The 22,743-nt window shown below is 43.1% G+C and overlaps 1 protein-coding gene across 2 annotated transcripts in view; it reads right to left on the bottom strand.

Annotated features, from left to right (window-relative positions):
* Nucleotides 1–22,743, bottom strand: part of LRRC9 (leucine rich repeat containing 9) — a 469,353-nt gene that overhangs the window by 11,329 nt on the left and 435,281 nt on the right. For both annotated transcript variants that reach the window (XM_030213856.1, XM_030213854.1), the window contains one exon: nucleotides 12,565–12,760. In XM_030213856.1, the coding sequence (XP_030069716.1) occupies nucleotides 12,565–12,760 (196 nt within the window). The remainder of the gene's footprint in view (nucleotides 1–12,564; nucleotides 12,761–22,743) is intronic.

The raw sequence follows: 22,743 nt of genomic DNA, 5'->3' as shown, positions 1-22,743 counted from the left end.
CAACCTGTTGGGGGGGCTCAGGTGCTGCCAGGGGCTATGATTGGGCAGTCAGATGCCACAGGAGAGGGCTCTGACTGAGGAGTTAGGTGCTGCTAGGGGGCTCTGATTGTGGGGTAATGTGTTATTTGGAGGGGATCCTCTAAGAGGAGCTGCCAGAGGTGATCCTCAGGAGGTCTGTGTACATCACAGGAGTGAATGGTTGCACAGGCTGGGCAGTGTTTGGGGGAAGTTGGCATCAGGGTGAGGTCTTGATCTGAGGGATAGCACTGGCACTGTAGGGGCACCAGACCGGTGATTACAACTGCCTCTACAACAGACACTTAGATGTGCCTCAGGGCAGGTGTAAATATCAACATCTAGGTTTTCCCAAACAGATAGGTATTTCCTAAGTGAAATAGGGAATGCATGTCTGCTTGTAGGCCTGCCCAGATCACTCTCTCTACTCGCCCCCATCATACCTCCTTGTCACCTAGATGTACTCAGCTTCCCCACATGTGAATGGCCCCTGCTTTGAAATTGCATTTAAACATTTAAGCTATCATCTATAACTTGGTTGCTGACTCTTGAAAGAGTAATAATTCAACATACAAAAATAACATTGATACACAATAAGCACATGATTTTTCATCTTTCAACTTATTCTACTGGTTCTATGTGGAAAATCTACCTTCTAAAATCTACTCTCTATCTGGATCTAATTAGGGATCTATGAGTAACAACATAGTTAAGAAATTACATATTATATGAGATTGTAAAATATATGAACAATTTGACAGTCATAAATAATTATAAAAGGTGCCCTATTCATGCCTGCCTGCTGAAGGTCCAGGCTAATTGTACAACATTTTGTAATCACTGTGAAGCAGTGGTATATTATTTGAAGGCACAGTCTTTCACCTTACAATTCACTAGTTGTGAGGTTAGCCCATAAAAATGAATACCCTACCATAGTTTTAATCAATGTACAGTAAAGCAAATTATATAATTGGCATGGCATAATAGTATTCAAAGGAGTGCTTTATCACAATAATATTTCAAGGAATGTATTAAATTATAAGCGCAATTCTATAACTGGATGTCTGCAGTAAGTGCCGAGAAAACGAGAAGTTATGAGCATCAGTGCATTATACGCTATTCTCTAAGAAAAAACGTAAGTGCTATAGAACTGGTAATCAGCTTGCACCATCAGTGTGCCTAACTGCAGGTGCCAAGTTATAGACTTGCCCCCAAATCTATAAAACAGCATGAAGAAATTGCGCATTTAGTATGGTCTTAGAGTAACATGTTATTATGTGCTAAAACACTTTAGGGCAAAAAAAAAAAATAGTAGGGATGAGTAACTTCATCACATTTTCAATATCACTACACCACAAATATACATTTATAGCATGCACTCAAGAAGCAAACCAGCAAAGGATAATGGTTTGTTTGTTTTAACCTGTGAAGTTTTTTAAAGGTCAGATTCCAAAGTACAATAAACAACTCAAGGCAGCATCAACCAAATTCTGAACAGTTTCCCCAACGCCCCCCTTCCTACCTCCCCTACCCCAGAAGCATATAAAAAAGCAGCTATAATAGATATGAGTGAAGAAAGATATTCAATCATGAGCCACCAAAATCCAAGAGGTAGAACACAAGGAAAGAAAAGGGGCCATCATGGACTGACATTTGCTGACAGGTCCGGTTTAATGTCCAAAAACTGCTGGAGACCTGATCACCTCCTCCGAAACTTCACTACTGCACTCCTCTGAATGGCAGCTGCTTCATCAAGAGCACAAATTTCAGTCTCTGGGGGCAAAGTCAACTTCCATGCTGTAGCAATAGCACATTTCAGTGCCAACAAGCAATTGACTATCACCTTCTATTGATCAAATGTACAATGCTCAAGTCTCATAAGTAATAGACACAGTTCTGGTGTATTCCTCAGATGCAACCCCAATGCCTCATTAATATCAGCTAGTATGCAATCCCTACATGAAAGAATGTGTATGTATGAATCCCAATCCTTGCAACCCCTCCAACAATGCCCAGACCCCCCACTCCGAAAGGACTGTAATCAAACTTGGATCATATACCAACACATGAACACCTTAACATTGGTCTCCTGCAGCTGAGCTGAGACACTAGTCTTATGTACCAAGCCAACCACCTCTGTCCACTGTGGAATACCAAATGTCTGCTGAAGATCAGTCTCCTAGTGTGTCATATAAGAAAGTTTCTCAAACTGATATCCCCGAATATACTTAGAGTGCAGAGATCAAGCCTCTCATGGTGGAATGCTGGGACCAAAGTACCTCTAGAGCCCCTGGGGCCTTTGTGGTGGCTGTCTTATTAAGCACACATTGCAGGCTATGTCGGCACTGGAGGTAGAAGAAAAAAATCCAGCCTAGTTAAATTGTACTCTGATTGGCGCTGGGCAAATGCTTTCAGCCACCTCTCTTGTAATAACTGAGCTATCAAGGCTAAACCCTTTAGAAATGTCAAGTAGTAGTAGTAGTAATCTCCACCTACCCACCACCATTTGAAAAGAGGGTAATAATAGCATCTAGACTGTAACCACTCCCTCTAAACAATTCCGTAGCTGCCTCCACAACTGCAAAACATGGCTAGTAAAGGGATTGATTACAGAAGGAGCCCCCCCCCTCAAAGGAACAAATTCCCAAAACAGTACATAACGGGAATTAGGGAACACACAAAATTGCTCTATCTGTGTTAGTGATTTTAGAGTCGCCCCTTCCCCCCAATTCCAAACATGCCTCATCTGGGCAGCCAAGAAATAACTGTGCAAGTCAGGTATACCCAGGCCCCTTAACTCTTTATGTTTAAACAGGGTACCCATGGTATACAGCATTGCTTACCACCACCCCCACAAAGCAGTGCAACAGACGCTGCCATTGAGATAGCGTATGGTCCTTAATAACAATAGGTAGAGCTTGGACCAAACAGAGGAGTCTAGGAAACACGTTCATTTTAAGTACAGCGGTTCTACCCATCCAGGAAAAGATTTCCCTATTCCACTCTCTCAAGTTCTCTTCTAATTTTTGAAGCAAAGGTTTATAGTTCAGGTTTGAAAGGGTACCTAACCAATTAGAAAGTTGGCCACCCAAAGATTTTAGTGACGTTTTAACCCACTGAACGTTGTGTACAAGTCAACTCCTCTCCTGAAAGGTTGATATTAAGGGCTTCAGTTTTGTCCAAGATGGCTTTAAAACTGGATATAGAGCCATACAACTTCATCTCCTGTAGGATCGTGGGGAGAGACTCGCTTTGCTGGGAAATCGACAAAAACACGTCATCCGCAAATAGAGAGATCTTATGGGCCTGGATGCCTACTTTGATACCAGCTATACATGTGGCATCCCCTGATATACTGAGCAAAAGGCTCCATGACCAGGGCAAATAGGACCAGGGAAAGAGGGCATCCCTGCCTAGTCCCCTGCCCCAACTGAAAATTTTAATTTGGGCATCTGGGTTCGCGTACAGTGTGGCTAACCAGGTATAAAACCCAGAGCCCACACCCACCTTTGAAACACCTTGAACATAAAGGCCCAGTGGCACAGTCAAAAGCTTTTTCCATGTCCACTGCCATTAAAAAAGCAGGAGTATTCATGTGACGTGCAGCCCATATCAAGTGTATAACTCTATTAATATTGTCCATGGTCTGGTGCCCTGGGATAAACCTAGCCTGATTAGGATTGATTAATGATAGCATATGGAGCACCAGCCTGTCCACCAGTATCTTGGCTAGGATCTTCAAGTCCACATTGATTAATGAGATCTGATGACACAAGCTGCAACAAGTCTTTTCCCGGCCAGGTTTGCACAAGACAGTAATGTCCACCATATTCATGTCAGGCAGCAAACTCTGCCCTTGTTGAAGGAAGTTGAACACCCTGACCAAAACGTTCACTAGCTGTCCCCTAAACTGTTTATAATAACCATTTGTAAAGCCGTCTAACCCTGGTGACTTCACTGGAGGTAGGTCTTTGTTGACTAGCAAGAGTTCTGACTCAGAGATTGGTGCATCTAAGAGAGTCCACACATCCTCTGTGAGGGAAGGTAACCGGATTCCCTCTAGGAGACACCGACAGGGAAAGGGATCTAGGTGTCATCGTTGATGATACGTTCAAACCCTCTGCTCAGTGTGCGGCGGCGGCGGCTAAGAAAACATATAGGTATTATTAAGAAAGAAATAAAAAAAAATGAGGATGTTATAATGCCTTTGTATTGGTGTGACCACACCTCAAATACTGTGTGCAATTCTAGTCACCACAACCCAAAAATGATATAGTGGAATTAGAAAAGGAACAGAGAAGAGCTACGAAAATGATAAAGGGGGTGGGACGACTTCCCTATGAGGAAAGGGTAATGCAGCTAGGGTTCTTCAGCTTGGAGAAAAGACAACTGAGGGGAGATGATAGAGGTCTATAAAATAATGAGTGGAGTGGAACTGGTAGACGTGCATCGCTTGTTTACTCTTTCCAAAAATACTAGGACTAGTGGGTATGCAATGAAGCTACAAAGTAGTAAATTTAAAACGAATTGGAGAAAATATTTCTTCACTCAACGTGTAATTAAACTCTGGAATTCGTTGCCAGATAATGTAGTAGAAGCAGTTAGCTTAGCGGGGTTTAAAAAGGTTTGGATAGCTTCCTAAAAGAAAAGTCCATAAGCCATTATTAAAATGGACTTGGGGAAAATCCATTGCTTATTTCTAGGATAAGCAGAATAAAATGTATTGTACTGTTTTGGGATCTTGCCAGGTACTTATAACCTGGATTTGCCACTGTTGAAAACAGGATGCTGGGCTTGACAGACCTTTGGTCTGTCCCAGTATGGCAATAATTATGTTCTTATGTTCTTAATCTGATCTATGGAAGGGTCTTGGGCATATAATTGCATTTAAAATTCAAGAAATCTCTTATGGATATCTTCCTTTTACTAAGTAGCTCACCCTTAGTGGACTGAATTTGGGAATAGACGTGGCCAGTTGTCGTTTTCCACGTTTAGAGGCTAATAACCAGCCAGATTTATTACTGTGTTCATAAAACTGCTGCTTAATCTTCCAAAGGTGGAACTGAATAACATCTAACTGCAACTGTTGTAATTCTGCCTGTGTCCTATTTATCTCCTCCCTAATAGCTGGAGTGCCAGTTGTCAAATACTCTTTTTCAAGGTGCACTGGCATCTGGTGGAGTGTCATTTCCTTTGCTTGTCTTTCTTTTTTCTTACAGGCCCCCCCTTCAAACCTTTCCACAAGATGGGGACCCCACATCACCTGTGTTATTAGTCTGGAGATAATACACAATTTCCTGCCAAATATCTTCTAGAACCCGGGCATCCTTAAGCAGGGAATCATTCAAACACCAAAAGGATTGACCCTTGACAGACTGTCCCCAGCTATATGAGCACCACATGTGGGCATGGTCTGACCATGTAATATTCTCTATATGGGCCTTCTCAGGGCTGCCCAGATGGGGGGGCAAGGTTCCCTGGGCCTGGCACTGGGGTCTGTCTCTTTCCTGCTCCTGTGTGTTGGGACCCATGTGATTGTGTTAATGCGATAACCCGGGTCCCAGCACATAGGAACAGGAGAGTGACAGACAGAGGGAATAGCAGACGCAGGAAGGTAAGGGAAATGGGGGTATGTGGCAGCTCTGCCCCGGCTCTGTCTCTCAGTGGCCCTGGGCCTTCTGCACCCTAGTCAACCAAAACTATCACCCCAGAAAAGATCTAGCTAAGAATAACTATTGTTAGCTGGAGAGTAAAATGTGAACTCCCCAGCAGTGGGGTGCTGAGTGCGCCATAAATCAGAAAGTTTCTGGTCCCTCAGCCATTTCTTGATGGCCTTGCACATCCTGGCTGCCACCAAAATGGGAGCATCAGCTCTATCAAGCTTAGGCTTGGGAGCAAAGTTAAAGTCTCCCCCCCCCCCCCCAATCATCAGATGCCCCTTGTCACGGAGTCAAGAGCAGTTAGCCCTTGGGTCACTACCGGCAAGCAGCAGCAGCAAAAGCAGCAAGCGAACCACCCAAACAAGGATCTAAGCTGGAAATGGACACGACTTGTACAAGTAGGACCGGAGCTGAGCGGAAGACAGGCAGGACTGGAACAAGCCGGACCAGAATGAGCTGGACTGGAGCTGAAGCTGAAGGCAGGCAGGGCTGGAACAAGCAGGACTGGAACAGAAGCTGAAGGTAGGCAGTGCTGGAACAAGCAGGACTGGAACAGAAGCTGAAGGCAGGTAGGGCTGGAACAAGCAGGACTGGGACTGAAGCAGAGCAGGCAGGGCTGGAACAAGCAGCAGTGAAACATAAGCTGAAGGCAGGCAGGACTGGAACAGAAGCTGAAGGCAAGAAGCTGAAAGCAGGCAGGGCGGAACACAAGCTGAAGACAGGGAGGACTGGAGTAAACAGGACTGGAACAGAAGCTGAAAGCAGGCAAGGCTGGAACACAAGCTGAAGGCAGGCAGAACTGGAGCAAACAGGTCTAGAACAGAAGCTGAAAGCAAGCAGGACTGGAAGCTGAAGGCAGGCAGGACTGGAGCAAACAGGCATAGAACAGAAGCTGAAAGCAAGCAGGGCTGGAACAGACACTGAAAGCAGGCAGGGCTGGAACAGAAGCTGAAGGCAGGTAGGACTGGAGCAAACAGGACTGGAACAGAAGCTGAAAGCAGATAAGAAGTGCAACAAGCACACACAGACAAGAGCTCGTCTGAACACCTCTGTTGCAAAGGCAAAGCAGGAAGGTTTCTAGGCGCTTTATGAAGGCATTTACTGATGATGTCACGAGTAAGAATGAGGCTTGGCAGCAGGAACACCAGAGCAAGGCTTGGCTGCAAGAACATCAAAGCAAGGCTTGGCTGCAAGAACAACAAAGCAAGGCTGGAATGCTGGAACATCAGAATAGGACTGGAACACATTTGGGAAACAGGGAGAAAGCAGTCCACAGCAGCCATAGGGCCTGGTCACCGGGAGGACAGGTGAGTGTAGGCATGGGACACGGCCACAACCGTGACACCCCTCAGACTCGGAGGAAATAACAGCCCTTGTCCACTGCCAAAAGGCATTTTGATGATCACTAGGGTCATAAATGTTAATAAGGATCAGCTGTTTCCCTCTCAAGGAACCCATGATCATTAAGAAGCGCCCCTCATCATCTTTATGAACAGCTTGCAGTTTAAATACAATATATTTGTGCATCATAATAGCCACACCCTGCTTTTTCATCTCCTCCTTGGAACAGCTAAAAATATGGAAGGATACTTTCTATGATAAAGCAGTTTCTCACCTATCTTTTAAAAATGGGTTTCCTATAGGATGACAATCCCTAGACTTAATCTCTTGCACTCCTTAAACAAAAAACTGTGCTTATGCGGAGAGTTTAAACCTTTCACATTCAAAGTATCAACATTAACATCCCCCTCCCCCCCCCAAATTTCCTCTGAGAAAATAGCCCACCCAGAATGGAGCCCAGCAATAATTGAACTGATCATACCCAAATTCAATAACAAGGCACATATCCCCTATACCCCCTCCTTGTTCCTCCCTCCTTCTCCCTCCCTCCATTTCCTCCTCATCTGCCCTAGATCCCACCACCCCTCTCCCGCCCTCCATCCCTCTTCATATTCCAGGAATATGGGCATAGTAAATTGACGCAGTGCCCATCTGTTCAAGAGCCTCAGAAGCCTTCTGAAGGAGCAGCACATCCCTCAAATACATGACATATACACAGGGCTTTTTTTGAGGGGGTACTTGGGGGTACTGAGTACCGGCACCTTTTTCATTGTCTGCTAAAATTGACTCATGGTCCCCAAGTTATAATAAAAGAGCTCAGGCTCTACACACCAATTCTGCCTTTTCATAGATTCTGTGACTGGTTGCAGGGGGCCTGGCTATTGTGGGGGTGGGTCCCTCAGTGATCAACCCACCCCTGAAGGGTGGTCTGGCATTTGAGTACCGGCACCTTTTTTGCTAGAAAACACGCACTGCATATACAGCAGTATAAACCACCATGGAGACGTTAAACACCGCCCCCCCCCTCATTCATACAGATTTAGCATTCACATCCAGTTCACTCATCCAACCCAAATTGAGCAATACCAGAGACATCTGTTTCCCAGTAGAGGCACACCATAACAAATGAAGAACAAGAAATAGGAACTCCATCTAGCCAGCACCCCTGGGATAGACTATGTTCCAAGGAATTTCTGGAACCCCCTTATCAAAGCAGCAGGGGCACTTCAGGTAGCAGGGCATCAGGCATGGATGCTGTTCAAAAACACCATCCTAGTGGTACAGGACAAATATATTCCGCGTATTAGAAAAAGAGGAAAAAAGACCAAACGTCAGCTGGCATGGCTAAACAGTAAGGTAAAGGAAGCCATCAGAGCAAAAAAACAATCCTTCAGAAAATGGACAAGAGAACCAACCGAAAATAATAAGATAAAACATAAGGAATGTCAAGCCAAATGCAAAGCGGAGATAAGGAGGGCAAAAAAGGAGTTTGAAAAAAAGTTAGCGTTAGAAGCGAAAATACATAGTAAAACTTTTTTTAGATACATTAAAAGCAGGAAGCCAGCTAAAGAATCATTGGGCCGCTGGACGAAATTGGTGTTAAAGGGGTGATTGGGGAAGACAAAGCTATAGCGGAGAAATTAAATGAATTCTTTGCTTCGGTCTTCACCGAGGAGGATTTGGGAGGGACACCGGTGCCGGAAAGGGTATTTGAAGCAGGCGAGTCAGAGAAACTAAACGAATTCTCTGTAAACTTGGAGGATGTAATGGGTCAGTTCTGCAAACTGAAGAGTAGTAAATCACCAGGACCAGATGGTATTCATCCCAGAGTATTAATAGAACTGAAAAATGAACTTGTAGAGCTACTGTTAGTAATATGCAATCTATCCCTAAAATCAGGTGTTGAACCGGAAGACTGGAGGGTAGCCAATGTTACACCAATTTTTTTAAAAAGGTTCCAGAGGAGATCTGGGAAATTATAGACCGGTGAGTCTGACGTCGTTACCGGGCAAAATGGTAGAGGCTATTAATAAGAATAAAATTACAGAGCACATACAAAAACATGGGCTGATGAGACAAAGTCAGCACGGATTTAGTGAAGGGAAGTCTTGCCTCAACAATCTACTGCATTTTTTTGAGGGGGTGAACAAAAATGTGGACAATGGGGAGCTGGTGGATATTGTGTTATCTGGATTTTCAGAAGGTGTTTGACAAAGTGCCTTATGAAAGACACCAGAGGAAAATGAAGAGTCATGGGATCGGAGGTAGGGTATTACTATGGATTAAGAGCTGGTTGAAGGAAAGGAAGCAGAGAGTAGGATTGAATGGCCAGTATTCTCAATGGAGAAGGGTAGTTAGTGGGGCCCCTCAGGGGTATGTGCTGGGACCGCTGCTTTTTAACATATTTATAAATGACCTAGAAATGGGAGTAACTAGTGAGGTAATTAAATTCGCAGATGACACAAAGTTATTCAGGGTCGTCAAGTCGCAGGAGTGTGAAAGATTACAGGAGGACCTCGTGAGACTGGGGGATTGGGCGTCCAAGTGGCAGATGAAGTTCAGTGTTGACAAGTGCAAAGTGATGCATTTGGGTAAGAGGAACCCGAATTACAGCTATGTCATGCAAGGTTCTGCATTAGGAGTCACAGACCTAAAAAGGGATCTGGGAGTCATCGTTGATAAGACATTGAAATCTTCTGCTCAGTGTGCTGCGGCGGCTAAGAAAGCGCACAGAATGTTGAGTATTATTAGGAAAGAGATGGAAAACAAACACGAGGATGTTATAATGCCGTTGTATCGCTGCATGGTGCGACCGCACCTCGAATATTGTGTCCAATTCTGGTCGCTGCATCTCAAAAAAGATATAAAAGAACTGGAGAAGGTGCAGAGAAGGGCGACGAAAATGATAAAAGGGATGGAACGACTTCCCTATGAGGAAAGACTAAGACAGTTAGGGCTCTTCAGCTGCTGAGGGGTGATATGATAGAAGTCTACAAGATAATGAGCGGAGTAGAGCGTACAGATGTGAAGCGTTTGTTTACACTTTCAAAAAATAATAGAACCAGGGGACACAAGATGAAGCTAGAATATGGTAGATTTAAAACAAATAGGAGAAAGGTTTTCTTTACTCAGCGTGCAGTTGGACTCTGGAACTTGTTGTCGGAGAATGTACTGACAGCAGCTGGCCTTACAGAGTTTAAGGGGGGTTTGGACAGATTCCTGAAGGAAAGGTCCATTGAACATTATTAAAAAAAAAAATATATATATATATGTTTTTTCTTGGGTTTTGCCGGGTTCTTGAAGCCTGGATTGACCACTGTCGGAGACAGGATGCTGGGTTTGATGGACCCTTGGTCTTTTCCCAGTATGGCTGTGCTTATGGCATTCTGACCTCTTGGAGGGCTAGGCAAGCGAGAATCTGTGCAAGCTCGTGACTTGCCCCTCTGTACTCTGTGCTACTTTGAGGCCAACAGTTGCAAATCCAGTTTATGAATGTCCACTGTGGTTTCCTCTGGTAGATTGGCCACTTGAAGCTGCTGTAAGGCGCGCCATGTATCACCTGGGGATAGAGCCCACTTCGTGACACCATTGTAAACTGCAGGCCACATGGAAAGCTCCATTTGTATTTAATGTTAGCATCTCACAGAAAGGCCGTCACTCCTGAAAACTCTCATTGTTGCTGCAAAGTGATCGTGGAAATATCCTGGAAGATCTCAACTGTAATTGCCGTCCATTGAATGGAAGACTGCAGCCTCGACAGTCTTAACATTTTTTTTTTTGAGTTGAAAATTATGCATACACACCACAATGTCCCGCAGCTTATTCCCAAGTGCCCTGTGCACTCTATCCAGCCTGTCAAGAAGCGCTGCTAGCGCAGGGTCTTCCAATTTCAGATTATGGTGTATGGTATCTTGAGCCACCTCCACACACTTTGCAATAGCTGCTTCCCTCTGGAACACTTCTAAAATGGAGATTGTTTCTTCAACCCATTCCCAGAGTACCTTGGTCTCCGTGCTTTGGGATAAGTCTCCCCTCCATCTCTTCCTGTTTCGCCGACAGAGCTCCCAGTTCCTTTTTGATCCCTGCTAGTGTGGATTTCAAGTCCTGGCGTACCAACTGAAAATGTGCCTTGAGTTCATGCATATCATTTTGTATATACTGCGCTTGGATCATGCCGCAGGAAGCGTCCAAATCTGTGTCCAAGTTGTCCGTCTCAGACTCCACTACTGGCGCCATCTTGCTGCCATGTGGTTCTGCCGCTTTCACCTTGGCAGCTCTTTTGTCCCAGTGGGGAGCTGAAGATTTACTGGCGTCAGACTTCTTGCAAGATGTCATTGTTCAGGAGACCTGCTACCCTAACAAAATCTCTGTGGAGGAGGCAATCGGGGGGGTGAAATAGAGGTTTGAAAAGCAGTTTGCCATTGCTTGAGCTGACATCACTTCCTCCTAATGGTTTGTTTCTATAGATCTAATGCCACCAAGTTCTGCCAGGAACCATTGGAACCTTTGTTAGAGCTTGAGAGAAGGTCCTTCTGACTAGACATGGGATAAGTTGTGTGACTGTTAGATCTATCTTTGGAGAATAAGTTTGGTGGGAAGAGGTAATTTTCAAAGCTTTTTCCAACATGAGTAAACACATGCTTACCAGTTTAAAAAGACTTGCTGAAAACTGTTCCCCTCAAAGACTACATATCAGTCACACAGTTAATTTTACCTTTGGTTGAAAAGGGTGGGGTTAAGTCAAGAGAGGGACAGTACATGTGGTGATTTAATGTTGGAAGTCCTGTGCCTACTTTCCTCTAGGTACATTTGCAGCTGTTCCAAAGCAGGTGCAAAGGTACATGATGAGAAAGGCATCCTGTTCCCATAGTTTTTCAAAGGGAAAACCTAAGTAGAGTTTCCTTTTGAATAAGTTTGCAGTTCTGCAAGTACAGTGTGTCAATGGGAATACACACATATAGTTTTTTTTTAAATTTCCTATCGGTATATACACATGCTCCAAGGCAAACAGAAGTGTCAGTTACCTCCTCATTTGTACCTGGGGTCTCCATCAGTGATTGAAGGGGCAATTGTGCTTACTTTTGAGGTATCTTATACTATATCTCACATATTTGAAAAAGAAAAAAGTTTCACTCAGCAGTCAGCTCCTTAATTAGTTCCTCTTATACATATAGTTCTGTGAAATCTGGCATCTACACATGCATTTTTTGGTACTTACATATGTAAAGCCCTGCATGATGCTGCTCTTTTCTTCAACATGTTTCTTTCTAAAATGGTTGTTGGAACTGGACATGCTGGCAATAATCAGGGAATTGTGAATGTCCTGACCTGGATGTCCCAATTCCTATCTGCATGTCCTATGCGTAATTAGGCTTTTAAGTAGTCATCTTATTACTAATTTTGTCAAGGAAAGGAAGAGAAAATGCTGAACTATAGAATCAACATTTAAAGTTGCCACTTTTATAAAGGAAAGAAATAGAAATAGTGAACCTACAGAATCAACAATAAGAGCACATTTTTAAAAATTTGTTATCATCAAAATTCTCACCTGCTCTCATATTCTTGGTTGTTTGCATGAAGCTGGGCAGTTGGTGTCATATATATAGTTCGAGAGAAGGTACTCGGTTGTGTCAAATGTGTTGGAGAACAACTTGTTCCTCCTTTAAGCTGTCTTAAGGCTATTTCTGCATGGATACTTCGAGAATTATGCACCATACCCATAGCTTGGGGTTTAGATTTTTTATCTGAATGAAAAGATTCATTCCATTACTCTTTCACAAAAATAACAAGATTCAATATTTTATACAAGGCTGCAAATTATGCCATATCGTCTCCCCTTTTCCCTCATTTCTCTAAGGCTCTTATTCCATCTCACCTCCCAGAAAAGGAAATGAGAACTGCAAGACATGAAGCACTCTCTTCTGTCTCCTAGCTGTCCCATTCTAGAGGGCTTTGTGGCTGTACTCTTATGGGGCCTTTTACTAAGGTGCAGCAAAAAGTGGCCTTTGAATGCCCTTATGTGGGTCTTTCCTACGCACTAAGGTCATTTTTATCAGAGCCATAAAATGGTCAGATTTCTATTTTTTGTATTAATGGCCATATGCTAATGTTGCAATTAGTGTGTGGTCATGTTTAAAAATTACTGTGTGAGCACTTACCGCCACCCATTTTGTAGGCGGTAAGGGCTCACATGGTATCCCCTGTGCTAACTAGTTAGAGCATGGTAATGTAGATGCACTAACTGGTTAGCATAGGAATTCCTATTCTCCACCCACAACACACTCCATTAAAAAAAAAAAAAAAAATATATATATATATATATTAGCATATGGTTAGTGCATGAACATTTCAGAGTTACTGCAGGATGCCTGAGATCGTCCCACAGTACTCTATGTTTAGCTGTGTTAGGTGCACATTATCACCTAACAAAGCTTAGTAAAAGGGCCCCTTAATTGGATGTTCCTATATTTCTCAAAGACAACCCAGGAGAAGATTTCTTGGACTTGAGACAGCAACTCATAAGGTTAGGGGTTCAATTTCTTTTTAAATTTCCTGCTAAATGTTTAAGTAAGTTGGTACCTCGGATGTTTATATAACTCTTTGTATTTGAAATTGGGTTCTACTTCACAGAGAGGGGAAAAGGAGAGGGCAATAAATACTGTGGGACAAATGAGGCATAGTTTAAGACCATTGGTAGATTGATTGTCCTGTCTGTACTGCAGTTTCACTTCTTCTGCTTGAAATTCATCCCACATATATAAGTCAAATAAATATTAATAATGACAACCTGCACAGGTTAGAAGTGGTTCAAATCTCTATCTATGGTATCTCTAAATCATACCAACAGCTGTAAATTAATTGCTCAGTTGTTCATGTCACTTTTTTGCTATTACAAATTTCATATGCGGTTAAAACATTTACAAAATTTATGATGAATGTGACAAAAGAACCCCTAAGAACATAGAACACTTGCAAGAAAACATGGGTAATTAGTGAGTGCTGTAACTTAAAAAAAACTGCACACATAAGTAAATGGACATGCATATCTTTTTCTGGGTGAATATTCTCAGATTTTCAAAATGAAAGTATGTGAGCATTTCTGCATTTACAATTATCCCAGGAAACCATGTGTTTACATTTATATTATTTGCACACAAGTTTTCTGGATAAAACAGCATGTAGATGATTGAAGTTTTGAAAGTACACAAATAAGTGCAAACTCTGCTTCAAACAGACCATTTCCATATACAACACTGTTTTACATGTGGAAATTTCTTTGTAAATGATATTTATGAAGAGCAACTCCTACATTCAAAATTCACATGAAATTTCTTTACTGTTGCATAAAAATTGTCAACCCAAATTGTGATCTTTCCTGAAAATGTCTCCCTACTACTGTTGTATCATAGCAGTAGTGTCAGAAGATCTTCTTCAGTAAAGGAAATGGGTGGTTTACCAATATCTCTGACTATTTTAAACAATGATGGGAATATTTTCAGCTTAACTGACTTTTAAAATTAGATAAACTTAAATGTTTTTCTAAATAAACAAAACAAGGTAATTTTCAAACAGCACATTTTCTGTTTAAATAAAACGAATTTCCTAGAAATCTATAGTTGCTTACCTAACACAAGTGTTTTCTGAGAACAGAAAGTGGGTGATCTCACCAAGTGCTACAGTGGAGCATTCCTGGAAAGGACTAGAAAAGCCAATAAAGCTTTTTCCAGGAATACGTAGAATTTCCCACTCAACAGTGACACCCAGGTGCCCATCTCAGTTCTATAAAAATAGATATAAGGCAGCTCCAGGGGGAAGGCAGAAGGTATGTGTGGAAACTTAGAGGGTCATTTACTAAAGCCTAGCTCAATTTATCTGCAGCAGGGCCCACAGGAATAAAATGGGCCCTGCTGCTGATAATGCGAGCAAAGCTTCAGTAAAAAACCCCCTTATGTTGCTGTCCTCACAGAATATCTATTAAAAACAAGCAACAGTAAGTGAAACACATAACTTACCTATATGTATATTTCAAAAATTATAAGGATAGTATTGAGCTTGATACTGTCAATATAAGATCCACCTGTTAAGGGGTAGAGCAGGGGCAGAACGAAAAATTATCCAGATAATGGGCCTAATAGGTAGTGCCAGCATGGTGACCATATTATAAGAGCAATTCTATTCTGATGATTGCATGAGAAAACAACTGAATAAGCTTATTACTCCCTGAAGAAGCCCATGTGTTTGGGTGAAACTGATGGTTGGAAGTCCAGTGCAACTGAGAAGGATTCAGTAAGAAGTATTTCAGTGACATCAGATTTGTATTTCTTAAAATAACCAGCATGTGTATTATATTATTGGGACATTTTTTGGACACAAGCAATACTAAAAATGAAAAAAAACAGGGATAATTTTTTTTTTGTTACATTTGTACCCCACGCTTTCCCACTCATGGCAGGCTCTATGCGGAGGGCAATGGAGGGTTAAGTGACTTGCCCAGAGTCACAAGGAGCTGCCTGTGCTGGGAATTGAACTCAGTTCCTCAGGACCAAAGTCCACCACCCTAACCACTAGGCCACTCCTCCACTCCATAATGAAATGAAAGGCTGAAAATAATTGTCACAAATTGAATATATATATAATATCTTTATATTAAGTATTGCTACTTAGCTTCGTTCCGGAGTCTGTGCTGTTCAACTGTGTAGATATTAATGTCCTGTGGGGATCCCCATTCTGGGTGAAATTAAAATCCAATCATTCCTTGGTTCCCTTTAGTGCGGGACTGGAGTTCTCACTTCGAGTCGGTGTTTTTGGTTCCCTGGTTCCCTACATGCTTGGCATGTTTCGCGCTGTGCGTCCTCAGGGGAACTCTACGTGAGCTGTGGTGGGGCTTAGCCGCTATTCAACTCCAGTCCCGCACTAATATAGAATTTAAAGAAAATTCTATAACTGGGCACATGCAGTTATGTGTGCCATAAACATATCAGTGCCATGAGGCCCTCGCTGAAGGGGGGGGGCTTTGGGATTTCAACAACATGTAGTACTAAGATACTGCAGGTTGCTAAATCTCGTGGTAAATCAAGGTGCAGTAAAAACTCACCTTTCACTGCATCTTGATTACTTTCCCCCTAAATTGAATCCTTTTCTCAGTACATAACTACCCATGGGGGCAGAGGGAGATGGGGGGTGAGATTTGATTTACAACCTTTCTGTAATTTTAATAAGGAGCTGATATTTTAGGTGCTAAAAATGTGAGTAAATGTTGGTATTTTATAGGGTAATAATTAGCTGGTGGCAGTCAGCATTTTTTTAATGCTGTCGCCGTTGATATAATGCTCAGACATTCAATATCAGGCCATGTTGTTCTAGGTCAGTTCCCACCCACTAATTTTGATCTGGACAATTCCCACCCAGGACAATTCCCACTGAACCAATTCCCATTACACGGGGAGGACAATTCCCACCCATAACAATAAAATTAAAAACAAACACACTAGGACAATTAATCTAATTAATCTCCTTCCCAGTGGCGAAGCTAGAGGGGGGCAGGGGGAGCGGTCGCTCCCCCAAACAGGTTTGTAGAAAAAATGGCGCCTATGCGCCTCTTGTCAATATTTTTTTCTGCCCTCTCCCAAGCGAGGCTCCAATCTTTTTCTGCCTCTTCTGCCCACTCTCCCCGTCCGCGTGGTCTGCTTACTTTATTGCCCTGACGCACCGTTCTCCCTCCAGCACCGGCGATTCCCATAGCCAGCCTTCTGCCAGCGTGCGTCGTCGGGGCCTCTCCTTAGGAGCGTCCCGCCTACTCTGCAACTTCCTGTTTTCCGCAAAGGTGGGACGCGCACCTGAGGAGAGGCCCCGACGATGCACGCTGGCGAAGGCTATGGGAATCGCTGGTGCTGGAGGAAGAATGGCGCTTCAGGGCAGTAAAAATGACCAGACCACGCGGACGGGGAGAGCAGGCAGAAGAGAGGGAGAAATGCAAAACTCGGGAGGGGATGGAGAAGGGAGAAAGTGCTGCCCAAGACCACAGTGGAAGTGAACCTATCTAGTCCACTGTAAGCAAGGTAAGGAAGCCAATTTGTAATCTGTTTCCACTTTCCATCCCCCTCCTCCCCGCGCAGCCGTCATTTCAGTTCACTCCAAACAAAGCAAGCAAACTTTTGAGGTGCTGCATCCACCTTGTCATTCTTTATTGTTGCTCAATCTTAAAAGATGGAGAAGAAAAGAAGTAACAATTTAATATCACTAAAACAGTTTAAAAAAATATTGTAGCTGGTAGAAACTGCAATTATATACTCTATAGTTTGTGCTCATTTTTTTCACTGTTCTTATATATAGATGTCCAGATTTCAGTGAGGCTATCCTGTATCCTGATGGGTGCATCTTAACTGTAGTTGTAATCTGCCTTTGGAAGCCTGGTGTTATAAAGATGATAGAATGTACTGAAATTAAATGGTAGAATATACTGAAATTAAATGGATGTAGAATTAAACTCTCCTTTCATTGGGGCACATGGAATCACATCTTCATCTGTTTTGTAGACATTTACCTTTTAGATACACAAAGGGATTATTCTGTTTTGAACGTGTTTCAGGGGCAAGTAGTTTTATAAGTCAAAATAAAAATAAATATTTTGTTTCATGCAGATCTCTTTTGTTTAAACATAAATGGGCTATAAGCCCCTAATTCAGTCCACTGGTTTTCTTATATTTTGTTCTTGTGATGACTTATATTGTGCCAAAACTGAGAACTCTTCTCTATCTGGTCAATAATAAAAGGAACACTATCTGCCCTAAAAAGTTGTTTTTGGCTCTATATGAGGAATTGTGATATTGTTTGTGCCCCTAGTCATGAATCCTACGTTTATATAACCCTTTCAAGAAATCCAGTTAACTGTTTAACATTAGTGGAACATATCTACAGAGGCATAGTATGGTTGCATTTTTAAGATGGTAATACTAGGGCCCAGCTAAGAAACAGGTTATTTTGAGTTAGTCTTCACTGGACCAAACTTGCTTTCCTTGTGCCATCACTATCCAGCAGGATAGGCAGTGTCTTAAAAGGCGGAGGATAAAGGATTTTTTTTTTAACAATAAAGAGTGACAACGTGGATGTAGCAGCTCATAGGTTTGCTTGCTTTGTTTTGAGAGTACAGCAATGACAGCTGTGTGGGGAAGGGGAAAGTGAGATTGGCCTAATTGGTTTCAACATTTTGATGTCACTTGGCCTCCTTTCTATTTAACCTCCTTGGAGCTGCCAGAGGATGGACCGTGGGAGCAGGCCAGGGAGATATGTGTCCCCAAGAAGGATGGGGAGCGCTGAAAGAGATGGGGAAGAAGGTTAACATGGGGAGAGAGAAGGGTAAATGCTGGACAGGGAGAGGAGAGGGACATTGGAATGCAAAGAGGCAGTGCTAGAAAATGAAGAAATGGGGACACAGGGGCACTACTGAAAAGGGTGGAAGATAGGGGCTCCACTGAAAAGGAGTGGGATAGGGACACAGAGGGGGCACTACTGAAAAGGGGAGGAGGAGATAGGGACACAGAGGGGCACCACTGGAAGGAGGAATGGAGATATGGGGACAATGGTGAAAGAGGGGTGAGATGGGGACAAAGAGGTAATGCTGGAAAAGGGAGAAGATGGTAACACAGGGGTAGTGCTGGAAAAAGGGGGAAGATAGGAACACAGGGCACTGCTAGAAAAAGGGAGAGATGGGGACACCTGGACAGGAGATGCTAGAAAAGGGGGAGAAGAGGAGACCAGGTAGGCTTGTGCTAAAAAAGGGGGGGAGATGGGGACACAGAAATGGCAGATGCTGAACTTGGGGGTAGGATAGGGACAAGGGACACAGAAGGGAGATGCTGGACAGGACAAATAGTTGTGCAGAGGAAAGAAGGTTGGTGCACTTGGAGACAGAAGAAATCAGATGGGCAAAAGACCCTGTAAAGGCAGAAGAAACAGAGAAAAACAGAAAAGAGACAGCGGGACCAAAGCAAAGGAGAAAATAAATTGTTCAAACAACAGTAGAGGGATCCGAGTGCATTTTCTTAAGTCATTTCGGATGTACTGCAGCACAGATTTTGATAGGTAGAATCAGGGACTGCAAATCCCAAATGAATTTGGGATGTGAGTTCACACTAGGACTGGTTGAAAAGCCTCTCTTTTGGAACTGGATCACGTGGCAGCTCTATTCACAGCTATTTGATAGTGGGGATGTAAAATGCAAGATCAGTGCCAAACAGATGTAGAGAAGGAAAGGAAGAAGACAAGAGGCAAGAGAAGAAAATGAAAGGCCACCCTTGAAAAGAATTTGTAAGGCTGACTCATGGAACATGGAAAAAAAGACTGGGACCAGCCAAATTCCCAGACAACAAAGGTAGAAAATGTTATTTAATACTTTGTAAGGACTGAGAAATACCTGCTTTGTAAAATGTACAGAAGAAAATGCATTTCTGTCTCTTTTCTACCAGTATTGCACTGTTTATAGAGTCTGGCTTCCTTGGACAGAGAGTGAGAAGTTCTCTATTTCAATTTTGTTGTTGTTGTTTTTTTTTTTGTGGCTCCCTATTCTGTATTAGATTGGTAAAATGGAATGTTGTCACAATTTGGGTTTCTGCCAGGTGCTTGTGACCTGGGTTGGCCACTGTTGGAAACAGGACACCTGAGCCCCTACGTCTTGCCCCATCCTTGGCCACCTTTAAATCTAGACTGAAAACCCACCTCTTTAACATTGCTTTTGACTCGTAACCACTTGTAACCACTCGCCTCCACCTACCCTCCTCTCTTCCTTCCCGTTCACATTAATTGATTTGATTTGCTTACTTTATTTATTTTTTGTCTATTAGATTGTAAGCTCTTTGAGCAGGGACTGTCTTTCTTCTATGTTTGTGCAGCGCTGCGTATGCCTTGTAGCGCTATAGAAATGCTAAATAGTAGTAGTAGTAGTCTGACCCAGTATGGCTAATCTTATGTTTATATAGATGAGGGTCTGTCCCAGAGGCGTAGCCAGGTTTTGATCTCAGGGGGAGCAGACTTTTATAAAATAGGCGCCTGTTGGTGTCAGTTACACAGCAGTGTCTGTGTTGTTGCTCAGGGGCTGTAGCGGGCACTGATTAATACAGGCTGTCTCTGTTGCATCCTGCCTACAAGGAAACAGTAAGTTACATCAAGAGGCAGGACGCAGAAGAGATCCCTGGACTGGCCAGAGCAGGTAACTTGTCTTCTCAACTACAAAGTAAAAATATTCAAATCGTGACCATCACCTCAGGAATAGTACACACATTCCTTCCACTGCTAGACACCTTGTTTAAATCAGACGGGCGTTTGTGTGTTGATTCTACAGGATGTGAAGAACACTAGTCCTGAACATTTTTATTTTAGGTGACAAGGGCCCTTGCCCCAGAGCCTACTTTCAAATAGGGCTAGACATTTTGTGAAATAACACAAACCCCTGCAAAAAGACACCCAAAACCTATACTGAAAACTTACAACACCATAATAGCCCTAATCCACCTACAAAAAGATAGTGCTATAAATATTACAGTGGGACCTAGAGAAGTGTTTCCCTATTGGTCCTGGAGTACTCCCTTGCCATTCAGGTTATCCACAATGAATCTGCATGAAAAAGATTTGCATGTAAAGGAGGCAATATATACAAATCAATGTCATGCATATTTACTGTGGATATCCTGAAATCCTGACTGGCAAGGGGGTACTCCAGGACCAACTTGGGAAACACTGCTCTAGAACACCACTTGCCACACCATAACAGCCCTAACCCACCTTTGAACAGACAGTGCTATATATATTACACTGGGCTCTAGAGCACCAATTAACCTACTATTGGGAAACTGGAACAAGCTGCACTGTTACACATTCCTACACAGATGCTACGTGCTAGCAGAATCCTTCACCTCAGGCACACATGCAGAACATGGACAGATCCTCATCTATATAACATAAGAGTAGTCATGCTGGGTCAAACCAACAGTGGCTAACCCAGGTCACAAGCACCTGGCAGAAGCCCAAATTGTGACAATATTCCAATCTAATACAGAATAGGGAGCCACAAAAACAAACAAAACAAAACAACCACCACCAGCAACAGAAATTGAAATAGAGAACCCCCCTCCTCTCTGCCCAAGGAAGCCAGACTCTATAAACAGTAGAATACTGACTTAAGAAAATGTGATTTTCAAAACCAAAGACGTCCATGTCAAAAACTACCATAGCCCTTACGAGTGCAGGGGGGCACCTATATATGGGTACAGTGGATTGTGGTGGGTTTTGGAGAGCTTGCTGTTTCCTCCACAAATGTAACAGGTAGGGGGGGTATGGACCTGGGTCCGCCTGTCTGAAGTGGTCTGCAATACCCACAAACTGCTGGCACAGTAGTTGTGGCTGGCATTTTTTGACAGGGCCCAACTATTCTGAGTGCCTGCGTAGGGAGGTGCATCCGATGGAAGATGTCTGAGTGCGGTTCCAAACCACAAGAGGTATGATTACCTTTTTATATGCTTCATTAGTGGCGCATCAAGACCCTTCCTTATTACATCGGAGGAAGTGGGAACAGAAATTAGATTTTATTTTGCCAGATGAGAAGTGGTTGCAGTTGGAGAGGGGGATCTTGAGATCCGCGCGGTCGGTGGCTATGAAGGAGAATGCGCTTAAGGTATTCTATAGGTGGTATCTCACACCAGCGCGTTTACATCATATGTTTGTGCAGGTTACGGAGACTTGCTGGATGAAGTGTGGGGCCATCGGTACAATGGGCCACATTTGGTGGACATGTCCAAAAGCAAAGGCTTACTGGAAGGGTGTGCAATTCCGTATCCAGGTATGGGTGGGCAAGTCTGTGCGGTGGCATCCGTTAGTATTTATACTTGGGCAGAGACCAGAAGGACTTAAGTGGGATGAGTGGCTCCTGGTGAGGGCGATTTTGCAGGCTGCTCGAGTGAATCTGACACAGAGTTGGAAGTCACCCCTGGTCCCCTCGTTGGTGAGCTGGATCACGAAGGTGTGTTATCTATGTGAAATGGAGAGACTGACAGCAATTAAAAAGAGGACACTGTATGAAGTTGAGATGAGTGTATATGGCTTGAGTGACATGGGGGAGTGACAGAGGCTGATTAGGGAGGGAGGGGGAGTAAGGTAAGGAGGGAGTTTAGGGGGGTGGAGGGGGGCTTCTTTTCTCTTGGGGTCCAGGGGTACTTGGGTCAAAAACTGAAAAATATTCAAGTCATTTGGGAGTTATTATTACTAAGATACAGATTGAAATTCATTTTCTCACTTCTTGGTGAGATTTTATCAAGATTGATTTATCTGTGGATAGTTAATCCACTATTGTACTGTAATGTGCTGATTATTTTTGTATTGTATCAACAAAGTTCAATAAAGACTTTTATAAATTAAAAAAAAGACGTCCAAGTGTTAGGCACACCCAAGTCCCACCTTCGCTACACCTATGACACGCCCCCTTGAAATTTGGACGTCTGTACGACGGACTACAGTTGAAGATGTCCATGTGCTAATATTGCCATTAGTGCTTGGCCATTTAAAAAAATAATGCATGATGACTTAGTGACACTTATTTTGTAGATGATAAAGGCTCATGTGGTAATCCTGCACTAACCAGTTAGCCCACTCTTTGCCCCTTCCAAAAAAACAATACAAATTATTTTTAGCGCCCTGATTAGTGTGTGCTAATTTGCCAGCTACTGAAGGATGCATGAGT

Source organism: Microcaecilia unicolor, chromosome 9 (assembly GCF_901765095.1).
Source record: "Microcaecilia unicolor chromosome 9, aMicUni1.1, whole genome shotgun sequence".
In the NCBI taxonomy this organism is placed as follows: Eukaryota; Metazoa; Chordata; class Amphibia; order Gymnophiona; family Siphonopidae; genus Microcaecilia; species Microcaecilia unicolor.
This window is presented reverse-complemented; position numbering and strand designations above follow the sequence as displayed.